At 39.0% G+C, this 24063-nt stretch overlaps 1 protein-coding gene across 4 annotated transcripts in view; it reads left to right on the top strand.

Annotated features, from left to right (window-relative positions):
• The window catches only part of srgap3 (SLIT-ROBO Rho GTPase activating protein 3), a 61162-nt gene that overhangs the window by 9086 nt on the left and 28013 nt on the right, over positions 1 to 24063 (top strand). For all 4 annotated transcript variants that reach the window (XR_005638937.1, XR_005638938.1, XM_039797178.1 and 1 more), the window contains 3 exons: positions 6509 to 6704; positions 15775 to 15937; positions 20301 to 20363. Coding sequence is in view for 2 of the 4 variants with exons in the window: in XM_039797178.1 (XP_039653112.1) it covers positions 6509 to 6704; positions 15775 to 15937; positions 20301 to 20363 (422 nt within the window). In the remaining 2 variants the exon portion in view is untranslated. The remainder of the gene's footprint in view (positions 1 to 6508; positions 6705 to 15774; positions 15938 to 20300; positions 20364 to 24063) is intronic.

Genomic DNA, 24063 nt, shown 5'->3' with positions numbered 1-24063 from the left:
GCATTAATCATTAGAGGATTTTAAAAAGAGAACAAAGAAGTGGGGGATTAGTTCAACAACTAGAATTTGTATTATGAGACTCAGTGCGATGGGCATAGAGAGTGAATTAAGGTCTGGATAAGGGTTGCATTTGTCTGTGTGTCTGCTTTTCATATGAATTAGGCTCTGCAGTGTAGAGCCCAGATACTGCAGAGCTGAGTTGGGGATTAGGTTAGTGAATTTGGCTCGAAGTGGCTTTTGTCTGGTGTGTGTGTCTACACACTGTATGTGTGTCTTACTGCATGGTGATGTGAACGCCCAAGGATGTTATTTTCCAATTGTTAAATACCTTCTGAGGCTGGTTATGATTTATAATTTATCCCCATTACACGGAGACATGTAGTTCTTTCCTCCACACTCACTGCACCAATATCCAAAACACAAAGTGGAATCTGTGCTTGGTACTGATTCATTGAAACACTTACATGCATGCTAAACATGGCTGTAATTATCTGTAGAGAAGGCACATATACTGTACCATCACACCCCACTATATCCAAGATTATATGTTATATTATATGCCTTATTGCCCTGCAGTAAAAATGATCCATCTCTCATCCTGGCTTCCCCTCCTGCCCTCGGGATGCTGTGCAGAAAATCCCTCTCATTCACTGCACTCCAATTGTATCTCGACTTCATTGCGTCAAGACGTCACATGGCCCTCTTAAACAGCAGACTTGCAGTAAAATGCTACCCCAATGCAACACCACTTGTGTCCTGAATTGACTTCAGGAGGAGGGGCATGTTTCATTTTTATAAAAATAATGAGTCACGTCTTGTTCTCAGCCCATAAAAGTGTCTGTAATACATCCAACGCAATGATATCTTTTTAAGTGCTGAGGAAAAAAGTCAAAAGTCTTTTTTTAGTGGGGATCAGTTTTACATCTGTTTGCATCCATTGGGGAAGTTGTTGACAATGTTTTGCACTCAGCTGCTTTTTGCCTTAGGCAGAGAAAAAAATAAAACCATACAGACCCTGTGAGTTCTGTTAAACAGAGGAACATTACCCTGGTTTGAGCAACAAACACTCACTCAATGTAGATTATAAAATGATTGTAGTTTTTAAAAACCGAGGCTGTATTCAGCTTGAGTAACAATATATTTCAACAGTCTCAAACCACACCTGCAGCATAATCTATTTATTTGATGTCCATCTGTATCTTCCAAATGCTTTCCATATTTTTGACAAAATATGGCACACTGCCTCTGTTTAAATTCTCAAGTTTTTTCAGACACTCCGCAGGAGGTGACTGTTCAGTTCACAAAGGATTTTGGGTGGAGTGCAATTCCAGTAGATGGTTTTCAGTTCATTCAACCTTTGCTAGAAACATCTCTATACTGTGCTTTTACACAGCTGCCTGCCAGTACAAGATTTTGTCTGTGAGGTTCAGAGTTCAGGAATCCCCAACATCCTACTATTGTTTTCAGAGGTTTTCCTGTGCTGTGAGGACACAAGTGTCCACTGCGGTTCGCTATCAGTTCCTGTCTTGGCATCAGGGAAATTATATTGTGGTATAGTGTGCCTGATTCTGCACTATTAAACACTTTTTTCAGAGCAATAAACTGTTGTGCGGACTTTACCTTATTTTGAACATTTACTTTTTTGTCCTGTACAAACAACCAAATCGATGGGCACAACATGTACAACATGTAAGAGACATGTGTCTCTTTTTAAATCATATTGTGGAGCAGGTGTCCAGTGAACGGGGTAGGGCTCTTTTATAACGATGATATATGGACCCAAGGTCAGGAATGTTAAGTGTCTGGCATGAATTTGTGACAGTCTGCTCACATCAAGGACTGTCCGCTCTCATAATATGTCATATACTGCTGTCATAATGAACCTCAGAGCAGCAGTAATGAACCAGCCTGCATAACTTTTGCAGAAAAAAATATAGAAGATATAATACTGTGTTTCATGTCACATTCATTATCAACCTGTAAGTAAGTGGTCTTGAAGAAGATTGATTTTTATTTTTTTATTTTTTTTTCTTGACTGTCTCTCATTGACTTGGACTTAAACTCTTTGGACTCGGTCTTGACTCGGTCTCGACTAGTACACACACACACACAAACACACACACACACACACACACACACACACACACACACACACACACACACACACACACACACACACACACACACACACACACACACACACACACACACACACACCCACACACACACACACACACAGAGATTATCCTTTATCCCAACATACTTATCTCAACTTAATGAATTGTTATAAACAGACTGCATTTTGCTACATATGGACTTAATCCCATTTGTCTGCACACATCTCCAGTTCAAAAGAAAAACACTTTTGATTCCAGTAGAAGTGCAATACTGCTCCATCATTAGTTCAGTTTTTAGAAATGTTATTGGATTAATGCAACTTTTGGGATTTATTTTTGCTAAACTTTATTGGATGGTTTAGACGGAAACGTAGTGACTTTTATTTAGTCGACATCAAACCGTATCATTGACATACATCAAAGAGTTTTTAACAGTTTTATTTCATTGCATATGACTGAATTGGTAACAAAAGGTTCATATTAAGCTTAATTACATGAGCAAAAATTACTTCAGGCCGAATGTCACAAGGTACTGATAGGTTATTATAAAGCTTTAAAGGATAAAATTATCCTTAAGGCAAAGAATGTTGGCCAGTGCTTAATTTGTAAAGTGGGAGGTCCCGGAGACCAAAAAACTCACCGTTGTCTGCACATTCTTGATTGGCAGAAACGTTTTTTGCTTGTTTGGGATCCGACTGGCCAGCGTATTTGAAAAAGTTAAGCAAACTTTGTCTTTTTGACATTTTTCCCTTGACTGAAACAAGGCTATAGCCTAACAGCAATCTCAAGCAGCACAAGTGCTTGTGTCACTAGAAGTGCAGCGCTGCTGAAGTGTCTCCCCTCCCTCCGTCCCTCTCCCCCCTCCGTCTTACCCTGAAAATTCACCTCAAAACCCATCGAAAATGCAAACACAAGATTTTTGTGGAACTTCAATGGGGAATAAAGACTAACAAGACAGATAACAACATTGAACACTACACAAACAGTTTTTTTTCATTTAGGCGATTAAGTTTTCCTGGTGAGACAGGAGGTGCTGGATCCAATAAAAAAGGTTCCGGATCCAACGTCGGAGGTGCCGGAACATGTTCCGGCTCAAATAAAACCCTGATGTTGGCCTTTATATGCATAATCCCACAAGAGTTTGACCATATTTCAGCTGCTCCAGTCTCATCCCCCCTTTCTCTATCAGCCTTTTTGTCTGAAGATAACCCCCACCTCCCTTCTCCAAAAAAAAGAAAGAGAAAACAAATGAACACATGGTTTCATCTCTAAATAGAAAGACACTCAGGTCCGCCACAGATAATGGCTGCATGCTTAATCAAGCAACAACATTAAAGTCTTAACTTGCTCACTTTGAAATAGAGGAAACATGTTTTTGGTAGTTTGCCCAAACAATCCCATCTGCGCTGGGAGTACTTAAATCAGTGTAATCAAAAACACTGTTTTGAAATGAATGGGCAGCATCTTCAAATGAGGTGTATTACATTGACTGATTTGTTCTTGAACAATGAGCATGCTCCTAGTTAAATAGCTAAAAGTCATTTTTCATTCCATAATCTCAGTGGCATTTGCATATGTAACTTTATTAAGAGACCTATCTGGACCTATCTTTTTTTTTTTTTTTTAAACCAAGAAAATCAGAGCAGCAGAGCTGTAAGTGGGGCAGCCATGTTTAGCATCCTTGCACAGAGATCTGGGTTCAAAGCCTTGTTACATATCACAAAGGAAGGGAGGTATGAGGTGGTGGGTGTAGACACATTTATACTAATGTTATGTATTATACAGATAGTATAGAAATTGAGAGGTCTCTTATATGAAACGTTAATATTTTTAACAGCTTAAAAAGCACTTGATTTGTTGGTGGAAGGAGTGTAATAATAGTGCACAGGAAATATGTTGGTGGTGTTCAAAAAGATAAACAATCTTCACTTCAGGCCTACATTTACATTCTCCACAACCACAGAGGGGTCCCTCACTTTGTATAAACTGTAGCCAATGAAGCCACTCAGAGAGCTGGGAGTACTTAGGGAATAATTCTCCAGTTGCTCATGGTTTCTGAGCGGGAAGGGCACGCTACTGGTGTGCGTGACCTATTTTTCCAACCTCATCTGTCAAATGCAGAGCTGCAGGTCGTGGTTCAGAGTTCCCTTTTTGTGAAAGACTGTTTTGAAAGTCTTCCCTGTCACTCCTGCACATAGGTGTCACATTTTCCTGGGGAAATTCTCTCGACTCGCCGTTTTTTCACTTTCTAAGAGAAATAATATAAAACAAAAAAAAAACTGTTGCAAACAGGGAACATAGCTGCATGTTTTGCGAAAGCAAGGCATTCTTGTCAGGAGTAAAGCAGTTAAGTGGTCTATCTCCCTGAGCTTTAGTTCAGGGCTCCCACTAAAAACTGTGCTTTAAGTCGTCAGAGCTGGGAAGGAGAGGGAGGCCCCTGATGAAGAGGAGGCTGGGGCGGTTAACCACAGAGCGAAGCATGCCGCTCGAGGCTGAGGCCAGGCGGCACGACATCACAGGGAGAGAAAAGGATCGCCCCCACAACATCAAGTTCAGTTCAAATGGCAAGCTTCCATAGAAGTGAAATCCACGAGGAGGGCTTGGCTAACTAAATTACACCCTCAACAGCATGGAAACACAGTCTGTGTCACTGAAGTGGTTTCACCATTCAGTCAGCAGTTCATCTGCGTGGCAGAGTGTCACTGCCATGGCTCAGATATCTTTAAAATCCATCCATGACCCTTATTTTTTTTAGGGTTATAACTTGCAATAACTCATCAAGGATGTTACAACATGCAGTGACTTACATTTAGGAAGTTCCTTTTTCCATTGCTGCTTTCAAGTGCATTACCATGCAGACCTTTTGAAGACTGAAATAAACACAAACACACAAAAAAAAAGTGTTTTAGGTGGAGGAGAAGCTTGAATGAGCCGGACAAATAAATTCTGTGAAGTGCCTAATGTGATAGATTGTGTATTACTGGCTGATGTTATTGTTTTTAAATGAAGGAATTCAAGATTTTCTAAAGAAACCTAAGATGCTCACAATTTCATTTGGTCACCACGCTGTTGGTTTGAAGAAATCCTAAAGATCACAAGAAAAACACTGAAAGCATACAGTACAAGTGCTGTGATGAAACTACTGCTGGATGTGCTGTAACCTGTAATTCTTGTCATTTAATTATACTGCTAGACTTGACTCAGGAACTGCACTAAGGCAAATGGTGTTTGTATGTGAAAGTAACACGTCTTTAATATGAGATGATCAAACAACATTTTGGTTTCTAATAAAAGATGCTCATTAGTTCAGGAGGTTTCCTTCTCCTTGAGAAGTGACACCACTCATCCTGTTTGCGGTAGCTTCTTCCATCAGGGTGTGTTTCTGTTCTGCAAAATGGGTTTCTCTGTTCCTGAGCAGAGGCATCATTGCTGCTGATGACAGCACTACACAGAGGAATCAGGTTTCTGTTGTGGGTTCCCACTGGCATGAAGGATCTGTCGTCCGTCTGCCTGGCAGCATCAAGTTCCCCTGAAGGAGAAATAAAACTCTTCTACTCGCTCCACATGGGCCTATGAGAGGTCATACACACACATGTCACTTTACAGCTTGGCATGGATCCTCACTGGTCATTCTCACTTACAGCTAGAGGCTTTATGTTGCTGCTGGTCTATAGGAGTGTAATAAAATAGCTTAGAATAACGGCATTTGATTATTAGTAATTGCATACACCAAAATTGTGATATACTGTAGATTGTAGATGATTGGTTTAGCAGCCCTGCTTAACTTGTGTTGAAATGTGTTCCTATGTGACTGTGACATGTTGCATTTTGTGCTATAATGCTTCTCAGATAATGAAAGGCAAGCTCAAGCTCTTCACATATTTCCCATTAAATATTATTATTATTGCTCACTATATATACAAACTTCCTGTCTTACATGGTAGCTTGATCAAAAATGACTAAATAATCGTAAAGGTGCTACAAATATGATTTTATTTAAATTAATTATTACTGTCAGTTAATCGTTAGGCAGCATTTGTCTGAAGATTGGCATTTGCTACAGAAGTCATTACACAGCATTTTAGTGCATGTTGAGTCACCATATTAGATTTTAAGGAAAACCTGCCCAAACTGCTTCATCTTCCTTTAGTCAATCAACATCTAAAACCTGCACAGGCTCAGTAAGTGCCAATGCAGAAACCATCCTTCAACTTGGAATGAGTGTGTGGAAAATTGATACCTGAGAAATACCTTCTAGGGCAAATAATGTAATACACTTCATAATAATGCTTGACATCATCATGACCTATTACTTTTGACCTTGTATGCTGTTGTGACAGCAATATAAACAGTTGACTCATACCATTTTTGTTTGGTGTTTTGATGGACAGAGATCCGTAACCAGCTGGTGGAGCAATTCAAATGCTTGGAGCAACAGTCTGAGTCTCGTATCCAGCTGCTGCAGGACCTGCAGGAGTTCTTCCGCCGCAAAGCAGAGATTGAACTGGAATACTCCCGCAGCTTAGATAAACTGGCCGAGAGGTTCTCCTCCAAGATCCGCAGCTCCAGGGAACACCAACAGTTTAAGTGAGTTTCCCTCTCTGCCATGCAGCAACATTAGCTGCTGCTAAATGTTGCCTGTACAGTGTTTGTGCATTTGAGAGGGCATTGGTTTTGGTTAAGTATCTTTATCTATCCAAAGGAATGTAGTCACCTGAAAAAACAGAAATGCTCATTTACATCCTCTCCTATATGCATCTTCAGTAAAGAATCACTGACCTTTACTGTTGTATACTTAATATTTGATTGATGTTCAATTATGCCACATTTGTTAGGAGAAAACTGAGTGTGAAAATACAGATTGTATGCAAAGGAATTTGCACTACTTTTTCAGCCCTGAGCAGTGCCTGCAGGCTCTCTCTCAGAACCCAGGGCAAAATAAAGTCCAAAATGACTCAACGTTGCTCATTAAGCTTATTGCTATTAGCACACTAGTAATTGAAGTGCGACTCAGCAGCATATCAACGTTATCTAAACCAAATTTTAACAACTTGACTAAGAATACATTGTTTAGAGAGATTTAAGTGAGTAAATCTAGCTGAAACAATAAAAATGATGGGGAGATGAATTGGATTTTGAAAAACGAGGGGGCTACTGTATGTCTGTTATTGTCAGCGGAAATTACGGCCTTGTTTGTGTGCTGTTGTTTAAAGCAGCAGCATTTTCACGTTTACTTTTCTTATTGTTTACTGTAACTAAACAGATTTTTGTTCATCAATGTTTGTAAAGCTACTGTCCCCTTTTCCTTTTAACGTGTACCCAGACCACAGGCATCCATGTGCCAAGTGACTTTATCCCCCTCTAAACACTTCACTATTTATAACCTGGCTGTAAGACCCAGCCCTGCTGCTAATCACAGTGCCTTGTTTGATTACAGTGCAGAACTATACAACAAACTACTCCAATATAATTATGTACTGTAAGGCGAATATCTATTATTACAGTCAAGCTCTTTATGACGTCTTCAAAGGTCAGCTGGTTCTGGCAGGATGATGAGGATGCAGTCCATTAAAGAAGTTGAAGTCCGTTGAGAAGAAGGCTTTGAGTTAAGCCTTATGCTTCATTATGTTTTAAATGATGTCCATTACATGGCAGACTCTCATTAAGCTCTACATCAGGCAGAAACATGTGTTTATTAAATGAAAAAACACATCATGATTTTAAGATAGTAACTTATTAGTGAAACTAGTACGGGACCATGCAGTGTTATTGGTAGTATACATGTTTGCTTCATTGTTTGCAAGTTGAACCTTTGTAATTGGAGGGCTAACAGCAAAAGAGACATCACCGTATTATAGAAATGTTATTGACTAACAAGAATGGATTAGCTGTTATAGATTAAAATGGGTGCTCAAAGTATCTACAGTATATTGTACCAAATTATAATGCAATATTATAGAATTATAGAACTACACTTAAACGATATACAAATGCAATTATAGAGTAAAATACTTCCTATTACCTTTTTACTGAATTGAATTATTTTACATTTTAATATTTTATGAAGGAAAGACTGAGTCTGTTGAAGAGCTTAAGCATGGTGAAATACAGAAAAGCCTGAATAGATCTTAGCGAGGGAAAACAGTGAATAAGAAAAACCATTGAATGTCATCCGATCACAATCCGCTCACCTGAGCCTTGACCTATTTAGATTTGCAGCTCTTGAAAAACTGAAATGTATGCTGGTGAAAAAAAGAGGGATCGTCTGCACAGAAACCACACTCAACACATTGGTACATGACTCACGCAGGGCATGAAATTAAGTGCTACCGCTCCCTAAATCGAGCACCTCGGGCAAGCAGGGAAGCTTAGTTCAGTCTGGAAACATGACACAAAGCCAGCTTTGATCTGGCAGCAGATCTCAGAGATGAATCTACCCCGAAATATATGTAGTCTAACCCCAGCTCTGATTCCTGCAAATAGAACCAGCAGGATAGCATTCCTTAAATGTATATATTTGGAATCCTGAAATGTGTGTTGTGTCATCATGTGTAGTATGAAAAGGTCTGTCTAACTCTGAAATGCTCACTGGTCTGCTGCTTGACAAAATGTTATTTATAGCCTGCTCAAATGAAAACAAAACATGGATATTCAAGGCTCCTGCTCAGGTGTGAAATCTTTTTTTTGTTTTTGGACTAACAGAAAATACAGTTTGTTTGTTTGTTTGTATATTTTGGATCCCCATTAGCTTCAGCATAAGCTAAACGCTATTCTTCCTGGGGTCCTACAGTCTGTTGTGTGACAATACAATTTACGACATCACATTACACACCATACACACAGACATTACTTCACATTACACAACATTTGAAAATACAAATCATATTTAAATTTTACACTTAACGCAATTAATCAAAAAAAGACATTATGTTACTCTGAATAAATCTGTTTTAAGAGATAAGATATAACAAAAAAAGCCCTATAACAGACTCTCTCTAAATTGGTATTAGATATTGAAATTTCTTTGAAGGTAATATTTCTTAAGTGATTTTTTTTTTTGCAACCATACTGAGTGTTTCGTTGTTCGATAGTATTTGGGAGACAGTTCTATTCACACATTGTTCTGTACCTGTACAGTAAATGCTGTAAATACTACAGTAATGTAAAACAAAACCCCTGTATGTTTTTCAGTAAATACAGTAAATGACAACACAATTAATACATTTAATTGGGCAGTAATGCAAACTGCTGCATTTGCATAGATGGTATGGTAACATTATGCACATGCATAGTGTATCCACACAGTACCTTTCTGCTCATATTTGACAGTTTGGACAATATGGCTTTCCTAAGGTGGTAATTGATCATATGATCCACAAAAACAGATCATCAAAACAGAATTAAGTATCATTTATACATGCCAACCAAGTGCATTACAGTTATTTTTACAAACTGAAAGTTTGGGGACATGACTGTCATGTGTGTTTCATTGTGCCTTCTGTTCCTCATTGGTAAACAAGATAAATAACTGTCAGCAAATTAAAAGTAATTTTATTTGAGTTGGGCTTATTGACACTCTTAATACCGAATAAAATCATGTAGAAGTGTGTAGATATGTACACATATTGTATTTAGGAGAGCAGTGTGTGTGTGTGAAGTGAATGCAGATTTGACTGGATAATTGAGTCCAGATGTGTTATAGGAGGTGTGCATCACTGTGGCGTCTAAGACTTGGCTGATAGTAGACAGAACTGTGCTGCTGCTGCTTCTGTGACACAGTGGCTTACCCTTTGGACTACAGTTGATCCTATCCACATAGTAAGGGACAGGTGTTGGAAATAAACCCCTAATCCTCAGACACATGTTCTAATAATATTACACTTTACACTGCCTAGATCATGGCAGACTTAAAAGCCAGAAGTCAACAAGTGTCTCAGTGCGGTGTCTTGACAAAAGGCCAACAATGCATAAACTCCATCAAAAACACAGAAAAAAACATTTGAAGTCTCTTTATTTTGTGAACATACTTAATTGATTTTTCATCTATGAAATTGTCATCTAAATGTCATCTGTGATATAACAAATCTGAACTATCCTTTTCCCGACCCCCGTCAACATGCCTGTGACTGTCATTCATTGCAGTAAAAGTTGTGCTCTGTAAACTCTGCATTGTACTGCAGAAAAGTACTTCAGAAGCAGCCTAGTATCATGTGCCTACTTATACCTTTTATGTTTTCAAGGAGCTGTCAAAACAGAGCAGTGAAATAGAGTCATTTTGACCAGGACAGACATCCATATGTGCTGGATTACAGCCTTTAGTCTGTTGGCTGAACCCTCCCAGTGCAGATTCATTAGCAAGCTGAATGCCACAGTGATTTACAGATACTGCAGCTACAGCTGCACGGCAGCAACCCGACCAAGGATCATTGTGCTTTTCCACTTTACCTCACTTGTCACAGTGAAAAGACACACCGAAGGGTTACTGAGCTGCCCTATACTGCAGTTGCTGTGCCAGATAGTGCACCACTTTCTTTATCTTACTGTTTCACAGTTCCTGAGAGACAACAGCTAACTTGATTATAATTATGGAGCAGACTTTTTTGAAGGTATATCATGGATTGGATTTATAATGTACACCATCAAATTAGAGTGGATGGGTTTCATCTGTCTGTCATACAGACATATTCAGAAGTAACATAGCACCATTAAAAAGGCAGCTCTTGCAATATTGATATGGAGAATAACCTGTCTGGGAGAGATAAGACTGTGTGTGTGTGTGTGTGTGTGTGTGTGTGTGTGTGTGTGTGTGTTAATCTCTTTGTGTGTGTATCCAGGCAATTGGTTTGGGAGCAACTACAGGAGAATATTGCTTGGTATCTTTACACCGCCAAATCTTTGCACTACATACATACATACATACTTTAGTTTTGAAGCTGCTTTTGGTAATTTTCAAGTGATGTCTCTGTTCATTTCATGGTCACCAGCTTTAAAATGAATCAATGTGTTTCTTTTAACAACATTTAAGTGTCCAGAACACAGTTGTCTTTAAAGAGCCACTATGATAAAGAGTGATGCAATGCTTTTGTTATGATATAATTATGATGAATGATGTCTACTGCATAGTACCAGATGCTTTAATGGTGCTTTGTGCATTGGCAGCATTCTACAGCTATAGTTTTAGTCCCATTTTGTGTAACTATGTAGTCGAAGCATGGCGGCTCTCAGGAGCTCCTAGGGGCAAAGGGTAAAGGTTCAACTATATCTCTTTAGGCCTGGTTTGTTTGAACACAGCAGTCCATTCCCTGCTTTTGTCAGGTTGACAAGTCCAGCTGGAAGTCAGTATGTACAACATCAATAGATTAACTGGTTTGTAGTTTGTTTTTCAGATCTTGTCAAACCCTTTATTGACGCTGCACTGTACTCTGCTCTGGCCCCTGTGTCTGTGCAGCTGTGCATTATTAAATGTTGGCAGTGTGTCTGCTCACAAAAAAACGAAAAAAATTCTAAATGATGTGCAAGATCTTTATTGTATAGCATCTGTTTTGAGAGGTTAGTGTAGGAGATTAAAGGCCTTCACAGAGCCTAGTCCTGGTTTGATAAATACACACTTCCTTCTGGAAATCCTGGCTCAGACACATCATAGGCCCTGGGTGATTAGATGGTGGCATCCAGTACAGCCATGCTTAAAGCACATGCGCTGTTCTATATAATGCTTACTCATTCAGGGTATGCACACTATGGAAACAGTTTGCCATCAATTAATCCTTGAATCAAAGGATTATTGCAATATTCTTCAACCATACAGTACACTCTTTCTTTGTTTCTGAATTCACTCCAACTGTCTCTGTTTCTGATCTTCTTCACACTACTTAATGCATTCACAGATTATACGGCATGTGTGTGTCTGCCTCAGAGAGACAGTGATGCACTGCAGAACCTGTAAAAACCATGGAGACAGCCAGGCAGTGCTTTTCAGGATGAGACAGATGTAATAGGATGCCATAAAGCTGCCCTCGTCTCTCCTCCTCTTCCTTCTGCCTTCTCTAGAGACTCTCAGAGCTCATTGCTTGCCTTCTGCATGTTAATGATATCCTGTGAATAAATACAGAGGGCATTGAGCCATCCAAAACCAACCCTTTTGAAGCCCTCTAGATTAATTGAACCGCATGCTCTCGACTGATACTCAGCCTTTTCACGGGAAATCAGCGAGGAGAAGTAGGTACAGAGTAGAGATGAATGAGTTTTGCTGCATGCTGAAGTCGATCCTTTGTGATGGATAGGCTTCTGTATAAGAGCCGGTATAGAAAAGGTAGTGTCTCTTTCCCATAAAACAAGTCGAGGAGCTACATTTATTACTGTGTTAAAATGCTCCCAGAGATGCTGCTGCTACACAGGCCTAATTACCAACCTTCTGACTCTAATTCCTGTAAAATGAAAACAGCAACTGGGGAAAAGCGATCTTGTGTCCTTTGTCTGTTTCACTCTTCGAGGCTTTAACCCTGAGCATTAAAATTGTGTATATATATATATATATGGTCACTTTTAGACCTTTTTAGACATTCTTATTCCTTTTTCCCTTAATTATCATCCTTGTTTATTTCCTTCCTTTCCATCCTTAAATTTTGATAATTTTGGCCATCCTCCTGACTTTTCATTTAATTCATAATTTTTTTTTTACCATTTTAATTGGTCTGCTACTTTGGTTTATGACCAAAAACCGGTGTTTGCTGGTCTAAACTATTACATTCCCATCACCCTCAGCTATGCTAATCAGCAAATGTCAGCATGCTAACACTAAGATGATACACATGATAAATATTAAACCTGCTAAACATCAGCATGTTAGCATTGTTATTGTGAGCATGTTAGCATTCTTCATATTGGCATTTAGCTCAAAGCACCGCTAACCTAACAGAGGTGCTAGCATGTCTATAGACTCTGAGATGGTGCCGAATATGGCGACTCGGTGTGTTTGTGCATGTTGCTTTAATGCTTTAATGTGACTTGCACCTACGATACCACGACACATCCCTTGTGTGTGTAAACATACTTGGCAATAAAGCTTTTCTGATTCTGATTCTGATTCTTAGTTCTGTTGGATGCATTGTGAACATAATTCTTTTTTTTTACCTATAAATTGCTGGTGAACAAATACTTTTAAGGCCTTTATGTTCCAAAATTGTATATTAAATTCCAATATTATCGCTGTGGCATAAAAATAAATATCCTGGTACTCTAGTCAAGTAAAACACCTCATAATCTAAAAGGAAAGAGTAATTTAAGCAGCAGATTTAGCAACAGTGTTACATTTGGGACTACAGGTCCACAAGCACGTTTAACCATCAGAAAAAGGCCAAGGATTTACCTGAAAAGTGTTTGAGCGGAAAGCTGAAGATGCTAAAGAAGGGACTAAAATGGGAGCCCGGTTGTGCTTAGGGATGTGATGAAGCATCTCTGATCACTTTTAGGGATTAGTGGAGAGTATGGCGCTTGCTTCCTAAACCTCTCAACTGCAATTATACACAGAGGAGCTGCGTCCCTTACAGGCAGATAGGTCAGTCAAGCAGAACTGGTACAAAATGAGGGATGATGAGACAGTAGAAATAGGCCATCCCAGAGGAGCGACAGAGAATATGCTCTACATCAGGGCCGCTATTGTTAGTAAAACCTAAACCCAACCATCCTTTTGAGTAGTCTGTCAGTCGGGTTCAACTCATTTTGATACGGCAAATTAATGTTCAATTTAATCATTTTATTATTACCTCTTGATTGCAAGACTGAAATGTGGTGTGAATTTATGCTTGGATGTTCTCTGCTCTTTCAAATTACCGTTACGTTTCTGTAATAGCAAATTAATTGACTCACTTTTGAGACAAAGTGCGTCTCAGGACACCATTCTCAATCTAACGTTGACTAACGATGCAGACCCAGTAATAAGTGGACAGATGAAGTTTTTGACAGCCTTTTTTCTGCACGGCACTGACGTCATGAGAACAATGTGCTGATGTTTGTGTCCTGTCAGCTTGGTGTAAGTGTGTTTAGGGGCAGAGTTAAGTAAAGGAATAATCGGAGAAGCACTCTGGAGTAGACAGATATCAACTTCATTAGATGTGATTAGCATTATGGAAGCTCTCTGAAGGAGGGCTCTTTGATGTTGGTGCTGCTCATTTCTTTTTTCTGTGCCATAGTGAAACCCTATCCCCCACACCGCTCTGCCTCTCTCCCTCCTTTGCTCTCATTTCCCCCTCTCTCGCTCTCTTTGTCTCCTCCTCTGGGTTGGATGATTGATTAGATAGTATCCAGACAAGGTATGGGTTTGAAGGGATTGTGTTTGTGTGTATCTGGTTCGATGGCTATGTGCCTTGGTCTTTTCTATTTGAAATCACCAGAGGCGGAGACCATTTAAACTGATTATGCAGCAATCAGGGCCCATGACTCTCTAGATCATTATGGTCAGCAGCCTTATACATCTACAACAAGTTGATGCCTTACTAGAACGAAGCATTGTTTGGAGTGTGCTGAAAGACATACACCAGAAAAGAAAAGCTCAGAGGAAACCTTTTGGTATTTATGCCACAATGTTTCCTTCTTTCTTTCCTATCCCAACACGGTGTCTTCTTTCAGCAGATCATATTTGTAGCTATATTGTTTCCAATAACTTCAAATGCTTTTATCTTTAGCCAAAAATATTATGACTGCATATAAAACACCATAGTGCATTATTTAGTCCTGTTTTGGACTCACTTATTATTACTATTCTTCCAATAGCCATTTAAGTATTGGAAAATAAATCATTCCGTATATTTTTAGCAGCATGGCTCTAGGGATGGCAACGTTAGGTAGGCGGACAGTCGGCCCACCACTTTGGTCTAGACTGAAATATCTCAACAACCATGAAATCCTGTACAGACATTCATGGGTAAAAGAGATCTTGTGTCCTTTGTCTGTTTCTCTCTTCAAGGCTTTAACCCTGAACATGAATATACCTGGCCACTTCCAGACCTTCTTATTCCTTAATTTAGAGTTTTTCTGATTATCAACCTTGTAAATGTTTTTTAAACTGTCAAATTCACCATTTTGGTCTAGACTGAAATATCTCAACGACTATTAAATGGATTACCATGATAGTTTGTATAGGCATTCATGGTCCCCAGAAGATCTTGTTTTTTTTTCCTTCAGTTTTTTAGTGAATGTCAACAACTATTGGATGGATTATCAGGAATTTTGGTACAGCCATTCATCACCCCACAGGAAGAATTGTAATAACTTTGGTGCTGGTTTCTTAACATTTCATCAACACCACCACAAATTCAAAACTTGACTTTCTCCAGTACATGCAAAATGAATGACATTCCCATCAGCCTCAGCTGTGTGCATGCTAACTCACTATTCTAACATAGTAAACATGGTTAACATTACAACATACTACACATCAGAATCCTAGCATTGTCATTGTGAGCATGTTAGCATGCTGATAGCATTTCGGTCAAAGCACTGCTGTGCCTAAGTACAGCCTCACAGAGTTGTTAGCGTGGCTGTTGACTCTTAGTTCTGTTTAAACTTTGATTATGCAAATGACTATTTAAATTCACTACCATCCGGCCGTATTGTAACAATCCTGTATTTGTCCTGTTTTTTGTTTTGTTTTTTTTATTAGAAAAGACCAGCACCTGCTGTCCTCAGTAAACTGCTGGTACCTGGTTCTGAACCAGACAAGGCGAGAGAGCCGTGACCATGCCACCCTCAGCGACCTCTACACCAACAATGTCATCGCCCGCTTGGCCCAGATCAGCGAGGACATCATCCGCCTGTTTAAGAAGGTCAGTGAGACTATCATCTTTGTTTAATGCTACCTTCTTATCACCACAGTACACACAATTTCAGAGTTAGAAGGACAATACAAATACCAAGCAATTTGCTGATGAAAGTGTTTTCATCTCTCTGTTATTGTAAACTTTGGGCCTCGTTGTAATGCCTTGGTGTTGCTATAACGTTGAACTTCCAAGGTATGAATTTGCAACCGCTAAAATGAAAGCTACTTCTCTACTTTTTGGCTTCAGTTTGGCTTAAGCATACAAACTGATGGAAGCCCAAAAAATTCTGGTTGCTATGAGCTCTGTCTCAGCGCAGAGTAGAAAGTGTATGAGATCTGTCTGGCAAAACAGCATGGGAAAAGTGAAGCTAAGAAACCCCTCGTCCAACACCCTGCAGCCCCTACAAGTGTGAGCAACATCTGGCTCACTGTCAGCACATAGCAGAGATGACTGAGGTCTTATCCAAACATCAGAACCCTGTTTTCACATTGCAGGCCCTCCTTTATGTGAGCTGCACTCTGCTTACTAGGCTCCATTCAGATATTACTCTGTGTGTGTGTGTGTGTGTGTGTGTGTGTGTGTGTGTGTGTGTGTGTGTGTGTGTTTGTGTGTGTGTGTGGACATGTGCCTGTGTCTGTGTGTGTGTGTGTGTGTGTGTGTGTGTGTGTGTGTGTGTGTGTGTGTGTGTGTGTGTGTGTGTGTGTGTGTGTGTGTGTGTGTGTGTGTGTGTACTTGTGTGGATGACAGTGCAGTGTTTGTCAGAAACTATGCCAGATCTGAAAAAGGAGAAACACTCCTTTTGAAGTCAGGTGCCCTCAGGTAGCTTTTTCTATATTTAAAAGAATGAATGGATGGCTCTGCTGCTGACAGACATATTGGTAGGGGAATAAATAATGCATCAAAACGTCATGGAGCTCTGCAGAAAATTGAAAATGTTAAACAGAAATGAGTAAAAGAGCTTTGGATATGACAAGGTGATCAAGGGCAAAAGGCTGTTGACAAAAACTTGATCAAGGGCTTGTTTAGTATATAAATGACAAACTGTGACCTATAGTGGGAATGTATCATTTTGTATCATATTACAGAAATGATATATTGTATTTATTTGTGATGTGAAGATCAATATGTTATGATACCATACATGTATAGATGGTATTCTATTCTCCTCCAGTCTCAAATAATACCATTACTACAGGAGTGGCAAATGTGAATGTACAGACGGCACGGTTTCTCTTTCCACTCTCAATATAAATTAATTGCAAAGAGAATATATTAATACATAAATTACAACCAGTCCATGTATACTAACATGCGTTTCTATAAGGGCTGTTACAATACGACCTGCCACAGCTCTTACAGTATGTTGCATCACAGTGGTTTACTCGCTGGTTGAACCCTTCTGCTCTTCCTGAGCCTCTGCGGTACAGGCTGCAGTCTGTCTCACTTCAGAGCAACTGATGCATACAGATGCCGTTCACCAGCTGCTGAAGCCCTCTGAGGACATTCCCCATTTATCACATTCAGTCCAGCGCAGTGCATTTGAATAGGACTTAATGCCTGCACTCCAGATACAAACAAAATAAAAAGATAAAATCCCTCCTGTATTACTAATGTTATTACTCTTCTGGGTAAATTTCATAATCTAATTTATTAAAGAACTGTTGGAGCAAGATTTTGTTTGATGAGGTTTTCCCAGTTTGATGATTAGTTAAGTTTCTGACTCACCAGTAGCAAGTTCAAGCACAGATAGCAGAGCAGGGTGTGGACAAATATGGGGTGTTATTGATCTGACAGAAAATTATACTCATGATTCATATATGAGATGACCATTATGCATCTCGATGGGTCAATATGATACACTGTTTCGGGTGCACCAGAATTAGTCAGCTTTTGACGCACTTACTGTAAAAGAACCGCCTTATTGCCATATTTAAAAACACATGACACACTGCACACTTTAATATGCAGCATGCGAGCCATCAGCTATTGTTAGCGGCATACCAACAGCCCACCTATCTAACCTAATTAGCTGCATGCATCAATCTCTAACTGACAAGTGGCATTGTTTCAATCATGAACATGGCCTTAATTTAGTCAAACCTTTCACTTTCAACTGAGTTCTTCCTTTCCCGTCCATCACCTGTAAAGACCTTTAAGATCTGACTTTTGTTTTGTTTGTTTTACATCACAACACTTGGTTCTCTGTTTTAGTTTGTTTTGGTAAATTTGATTTAGTGGATATTCACTTAAGGTTTTTACAAAACATACTATACACTATTAACATAAAGCGTTACATACATTATTTTTAAAGCATGTAAACATGTTCAAGTAGAAACCAAAAATACAAGTATGAACCTGAAAATGAGCATGATATCGGACCTTTAAGGACAAATTAAAAACAAATATTAACGTAATAGACGACTAATTATAGTCACATTTTAGGGAGTAGAATGAACTGTGCGGCTTTATTAGGTGTTTGCTGAACCTCTGTCAGTTTCTTCCAAACAAAACATATTAATTGGTAATGGTAGCAGGAAGAAATTATGGCTTAAGCGATCTTTTCACTATTAAAATGAGATATGACGCAGGAAATAAACTTAGCACAAAAAGTAAGGAAATTTGTGTTTGGCAGATTATTTCTCTGTGGTAACAATGCTTTTTGTCAATAAATCTTATACCGTTGGAAAGCCTGTTTAGTTTCATTTCAAATGGTGCCCCATTTGTAAGGAACATGCATTTGTGGGATGAGCAGCAGCACTGAGTATGTGGTTTGCGCCCATGAACAATTTGCCAAATCTTCTATGCCATTGCCAAACAGGTTATTTTGCTGTTGCTATTGACACTTTAGAGATGAGATTCTGCAACCAGTGGCAATCTCATATCTCCACAGTCTGGGACCAAACTCTATCCTCCAAGATGACGACGCTCGCCCCCACAGGGCAGGGTTTATCAGAGACTACCTCCAAAATGTGGGAGTGGAGAGGATGGAATGGCCTGCCAGCACTCCTGACCTCAACCCCATTGAACACTTGTGGGATCAGCTTGGGCATGCTGTTCGTGCCAGAGTGACCAACACAACCACATTGGCTGACTTGCGACAAATGCTGGTTGAAGAATGGGATGCCATCCCACAGCAGTGTGGGACCAGGCTGGTGACCAGCATGAGGAGGAGGTGCCAGGCTGTTGTGGCTTTGTATGGTTCTTCCACACGCTACTGAGGCTCCTGTTTGTGAAATGAATAAATTGTTAAATTGCCAATATGTCTTGTTTCTTCAAACTTCAATCATCTAATCCACCAAACATCAAATGAGTCAATGGCAGAGAAGATTTGGCAATTTCTCATGGGCGCAACCCACATACTCAGCGCTGCTGCTCATCCCAAAAATGCATGTTCCTTACAAATGGGGCACCATTTGAAAGGGAACTAAACAGGCTTTCCAACGGTATACGATTTATTGCCAAAAAGCATTGTTACCACAGAGAAATAATCTACACAAATGTCCTTACTGTTTGTGCTAGTTGTTCCTCTTGATGCATTATTAGTTTTTATTTCTTTGTAGAGCACAGAAGATATCACACATTGTTTTCACTCCTTGACGCACTTCACACATGCACACACTGCAAAAGTCTAAATATGAGGTGTGATGTAATGTGCAATATTCACAGGAAGTTAAATGCACATGTGGCTGACAGACATCATGCCTTTGCTAATCAACAGCAGAGAGAGACAGTAAGTTTGTCAAGTAAATGTACGACTAAGAAATTTAAAGCCCAACAATGATTGCTTGTACATTGTACCATAGATTTGTGAGCCTCAGTATTACAGTTATTTTATTTTTGAGAGCAGTGTCCTCCATATTTTCATTTCTCATTCCTCACTATTTCCTTATGCAGCCTGTTTCATGCTTGACTGGAAGGAAGAGCCGATGAGATGGAAGAAGTGGTGTGCTTTTGGTTGAGACAATAACATTTGAAATTCTGACTTAGTAATAGAACATTTATGACAAATAAAAACAAATATTCACAGTCAAGACATCTGTGGCTGTGGAAGAAGAAAGCCTAAATAGACAGGGTTTATCTTTTGGTGAGCATTTACAGTAAGTGTCAGTCATTCATTTCAGTTGTTGAAATGAATGTTGAAAGTTGAAAATTGAGTTGAAATTCTGATCTGACGGTGGCACTATTGAGAAGTCAGATAATCACCAAAGTCATTAGGATTTATATCCAATAGTTGTCAACATACTTCACTATAACTCGCCAAAGGCATAGTGTCGGCATAACCAACTGGGCTTGTTCCAACAGGTCACAGCTAAAGGCTGAAACATTATTTGTTGTCTCACCCCTGTTCTTTCTGCTTGCTGTGTTGTAGAGCAAGGACATTGGGATCCAGATGCACGAGGAGCTGGTGAAGGTGACAAATGAACTGTACACTGTAAGTAATGTTTTCTACTACTGTGTCTCCTACAGATCGATCCCTCACACCTTATCTCATCACTGAGCTCATCCAGTTATTTTTCCTCTCTCTGTCTCATCTGTCTGATATATGTGTATTTCATGTTCTCTCTTTTTGTATTCTCTTTTATTGCTTTCTTCTTTGTGCATTCTGAACTACTTGTGCTTTCCTCAATTGAATAAAAGTGTATTTTCTTTTGAAAGATTAAGCTTTGCCAAAGTGTACACACCAAGTAAAGCGAATACAAATGTCACTGTCATGCTGGCTGTGTTTCTAACAGGAAGCACCAGCACCAGAAGACTGGAGTTAGTTTAATTCTGTCCTTATTATAACATGACTGCCATCAGCCTACCTATATATGTATATGTGTATATTATACACTCAGTTTCCAGTTGATTAGGTACAGCTAGCTAAAACTCATACAGTCAAATGCAACAGCCATGAAATACATCCTACCTTCATGAAGTTTATATGTTCAGTTTTTGTCCAAAGGTGAGAGAAGAGTTAATTCAGGGCTGAGTGATATGGCCAAAATCTTTCATCCCAAATAGGTAATTTCATATCTCGATAACAATATATCATAAAACATGTTTTCTGGTAGTTAAATAAATAGATTGTTTACATAAAAACAACCACATGGTAAAGCCATGATTATTTTCTCATTTTATTAAGAACTTTAGTGTAAAATGAACATAAAGTGCAAGGATCACAACGTAAAGCGCATCCAAATAGCGTAAATATTGCCGTAGCGAAGTTCGGCTGCTAGTATTTTGACATTGCGATAGAAACAATATAGAAAAATATACACTATAGACCTTTTTATATCGCTTTGACGATATATGTTGTCATATCGCCCAGCCCTAATTCAACCTCATGGTCATTTCGGAGGATGTAATTTGTGCTGCTGTTGTATTGCATTATACTGAGAGGAGAAGCTCATGAGAATGTGCTACATAAAATATTTGAAATTTATGTTTTATTATAGAGATATTTGTATTTATTTATTGTTTACCTGCTTAGCACAAATGGGGTTGTGATGATGATGATCAGGTCGGAGTGAGGCCATTGTAGAGGATTAAATGGAACAATACATTTCTCTCCAAGTCAGACAGATTCTGGGCCCGAATCACTTTCACATCTGGTGGTTCCTTTAACTCTGGGTGTCTCTGTGGAGGCCTGTGAAATATCTACCTGCCTTAGTGCATGACTGTATCATTCGTTAGTCTGTGTTGTAGAGAGGTAAAGAGCTTTTGAGGAGAAATAATAAGCAGCTTGCATAATGTGCATATTTTTTTCTTAACAATGGATTCGCTCATTCATTTTAGGTCACCTGTTCCAGCTCAGTTGCTTTGTTGTATCAGTTGTCACCACTTTGCTTTTCTCTTTGGATAATCAAATCACCAGTTTCTCTACTGGTACAATATGTAATCATTATCTTTGTTGTTGTTGTGTTGAAAAGGTCTTGTGCTTCATTTTGATTTGCCGGTTGACAAAAAAGTTAGTCTACATCATTCACTTCTCTATAAAGCAGCTTTTCTTCTCAGCCCAAATAGCCATTTTTTTTTTTTTTTTTACAGCGACCAACTCTTGGGCATCCTGCAGCTGCTTCCCATACGTTTTAATATAAAAAGGTGCTGAATGGATGTATGGATGGATGTTTCCTGTTGAACTTCATAGCCAAGAAGTTTGTTTTTCAAAAATCTGAATAACACAATTAGAAGGCAGTATTAAAGGCAGCATGTCTCCCAAGACCACATTTTTCTTTCTCGGTTCTATTTTTAAATGAATTGTCAGCATATTAGACTGTGTTGTTACAACACTGTCAGATAACATAAGCAATAATCTTACATACTTAGTTGTTGTTTTTAATAAACATTGCCATCTTTGCGAATTCTTTTTAATTGTCTTCACTATTTCTACAACCATTTACAGTTGTATATTTATTCTATAATACTTCGTAAGAACTGAAGAACTGAATTGTTAGTATATGGGGTTTCCTGCAGATAGATGTATGTTAGGGATTAGGAGATACTTTACTGGTGCTGCACTGAGCACTCTGGGATGAGTTTTTATTGAGGGAGGTTTAGTGCCCAAAAACTGGATGAGCCCCATGCAACTTCGGCAACCTTCTGCCCCCTGAGGTGAAACAGAAGAGATGGCAGATTTGCCTTATTTGACTTATTCATCCGTGCAATGTGATGAGAGTCAAACTACCAAAGGGCAGTGCTGGCAACTCTCCCTGATCTTGCCATCTGTACATTTGGATGCTCCAATAGATCAGCGTTATGGAGAGCAAGTGATAACCAAAAGTGCATGAATCCATATGCATTTTAAAAGGACTGTGTTATTGGCCAAATTCATTTTAAAGACTGACCAATGTTGCTATACTCTACACTTGACTTTATCTTAATAAATTAAAATGCAATTATTGTTTCCAAAGGTTATGCCTGTCTGGCATTTCCAGTTTGGTTTCCAGTGTCAGGCTATATTTCAGGTTCAGTGAAACACATGGAAACAAATCATTATTCTGTACCTTTTATACTTTTTGTTTTTACTATATATCTATTTCACCCATTCTCCCCTCTCCGGCTAAGTTCGATGCTGCATAATAAAACTCAGATGGTCCCTCTTCTCATGCTCTACTTGGCCTCAGCTGCAGTCTAGCTGAAAATTTCAAATCCAAATGTTGACATTTGGCCTTGTTCTTTCTGAACATAAGGATTGTGTTAACCTTCACAGCTAAGGTGGAAAAATAATCATTGTTGCAAAAATTACTTCCTATGAAAATAATAATTTCATACAAAAAAATAGAATACATACATTTTGACACTTAGTAATTGTTTTCTCACTGTAAACTATCCATCACATCATGGCAATGCTTAAAGGGGGTCCCCTGTTTTGGTCTTTCTTCACATGGTTCCTTCTTTTTTTTCCTTAACGACTTTTGTGTTTATTATTCTCAGTCTTGGGTTAGGGTATGTTTATTTATTGTTCTTGTAATGCTGCCATTGTAAAGCTCTTTGGAACCAACTGTAATTAACGACAAATGAAGCTGACTTGCCATTATTTATATAAAAGGATTTTCCAAGTTGCCATCATAATATATGACAAAGTTTTACAATGCACAGGTAGGCATAGAAGTTATTTCACAAATGACCCTCAGGCAGCAGTAACGTTGTCTGTTGAAGTATAGTCTTTCAGGACTGCACCCTTGTTAGTATTTGATTGTACAGAAATAGCTAAATCAATAGCGTGGCCACATGGGGTTGCCTTGTGGTATTTTCTAACAGTTTTCACTGGCTGCCAACAAAACACATCATGGTGAAAGAAAACTGTGAAATCCCATTTGGATACCTTGTTTCTCAGTGAGAGGTAAGGCTGTGGGCTAAAGCTGTTCTTTAACATTTTAAAGAATGATGCTGCAGCAGGAGTGTTACTGAGATTGAAGATCCTGTTGTTGTTGTTGTTGTTGTTGTCGTGGCTTGTCATCAATACCAACACAAAATGAGAAATAGAAAAATATATCTCAGGGAATTTCAGTTTTCTTAGCTTGAACTTGTTTTAATTTCCTGTCGCACTGACTTAATATCCCCACTGGGATCAATAAAGCTTATCTTATCTTTCTGATCGACCACCTTTCATCTGATGTCTGCTCTTCAGTCTCAAACACGGTTATTCT

Source organism: Perca fluviatilis, chromosome 4 (genome assembly GCF_010015445.1).
Source record: "Perca fluviatilis chromosome 4, GENO_Pfluv_1.0, whole genome shotgun sequence".
Taxonomy (NCBI): Eukaryota; Metazoa; Chordata; class Actinopteri; order Perciformes; family Percidae; genus Perca; species Perca fluviatilis.
The sequence above is the reverse complement of the archived record's forward strand: the minus strand, read 5'-3'. Positions and strand labels throughout refer to the sequence as shown.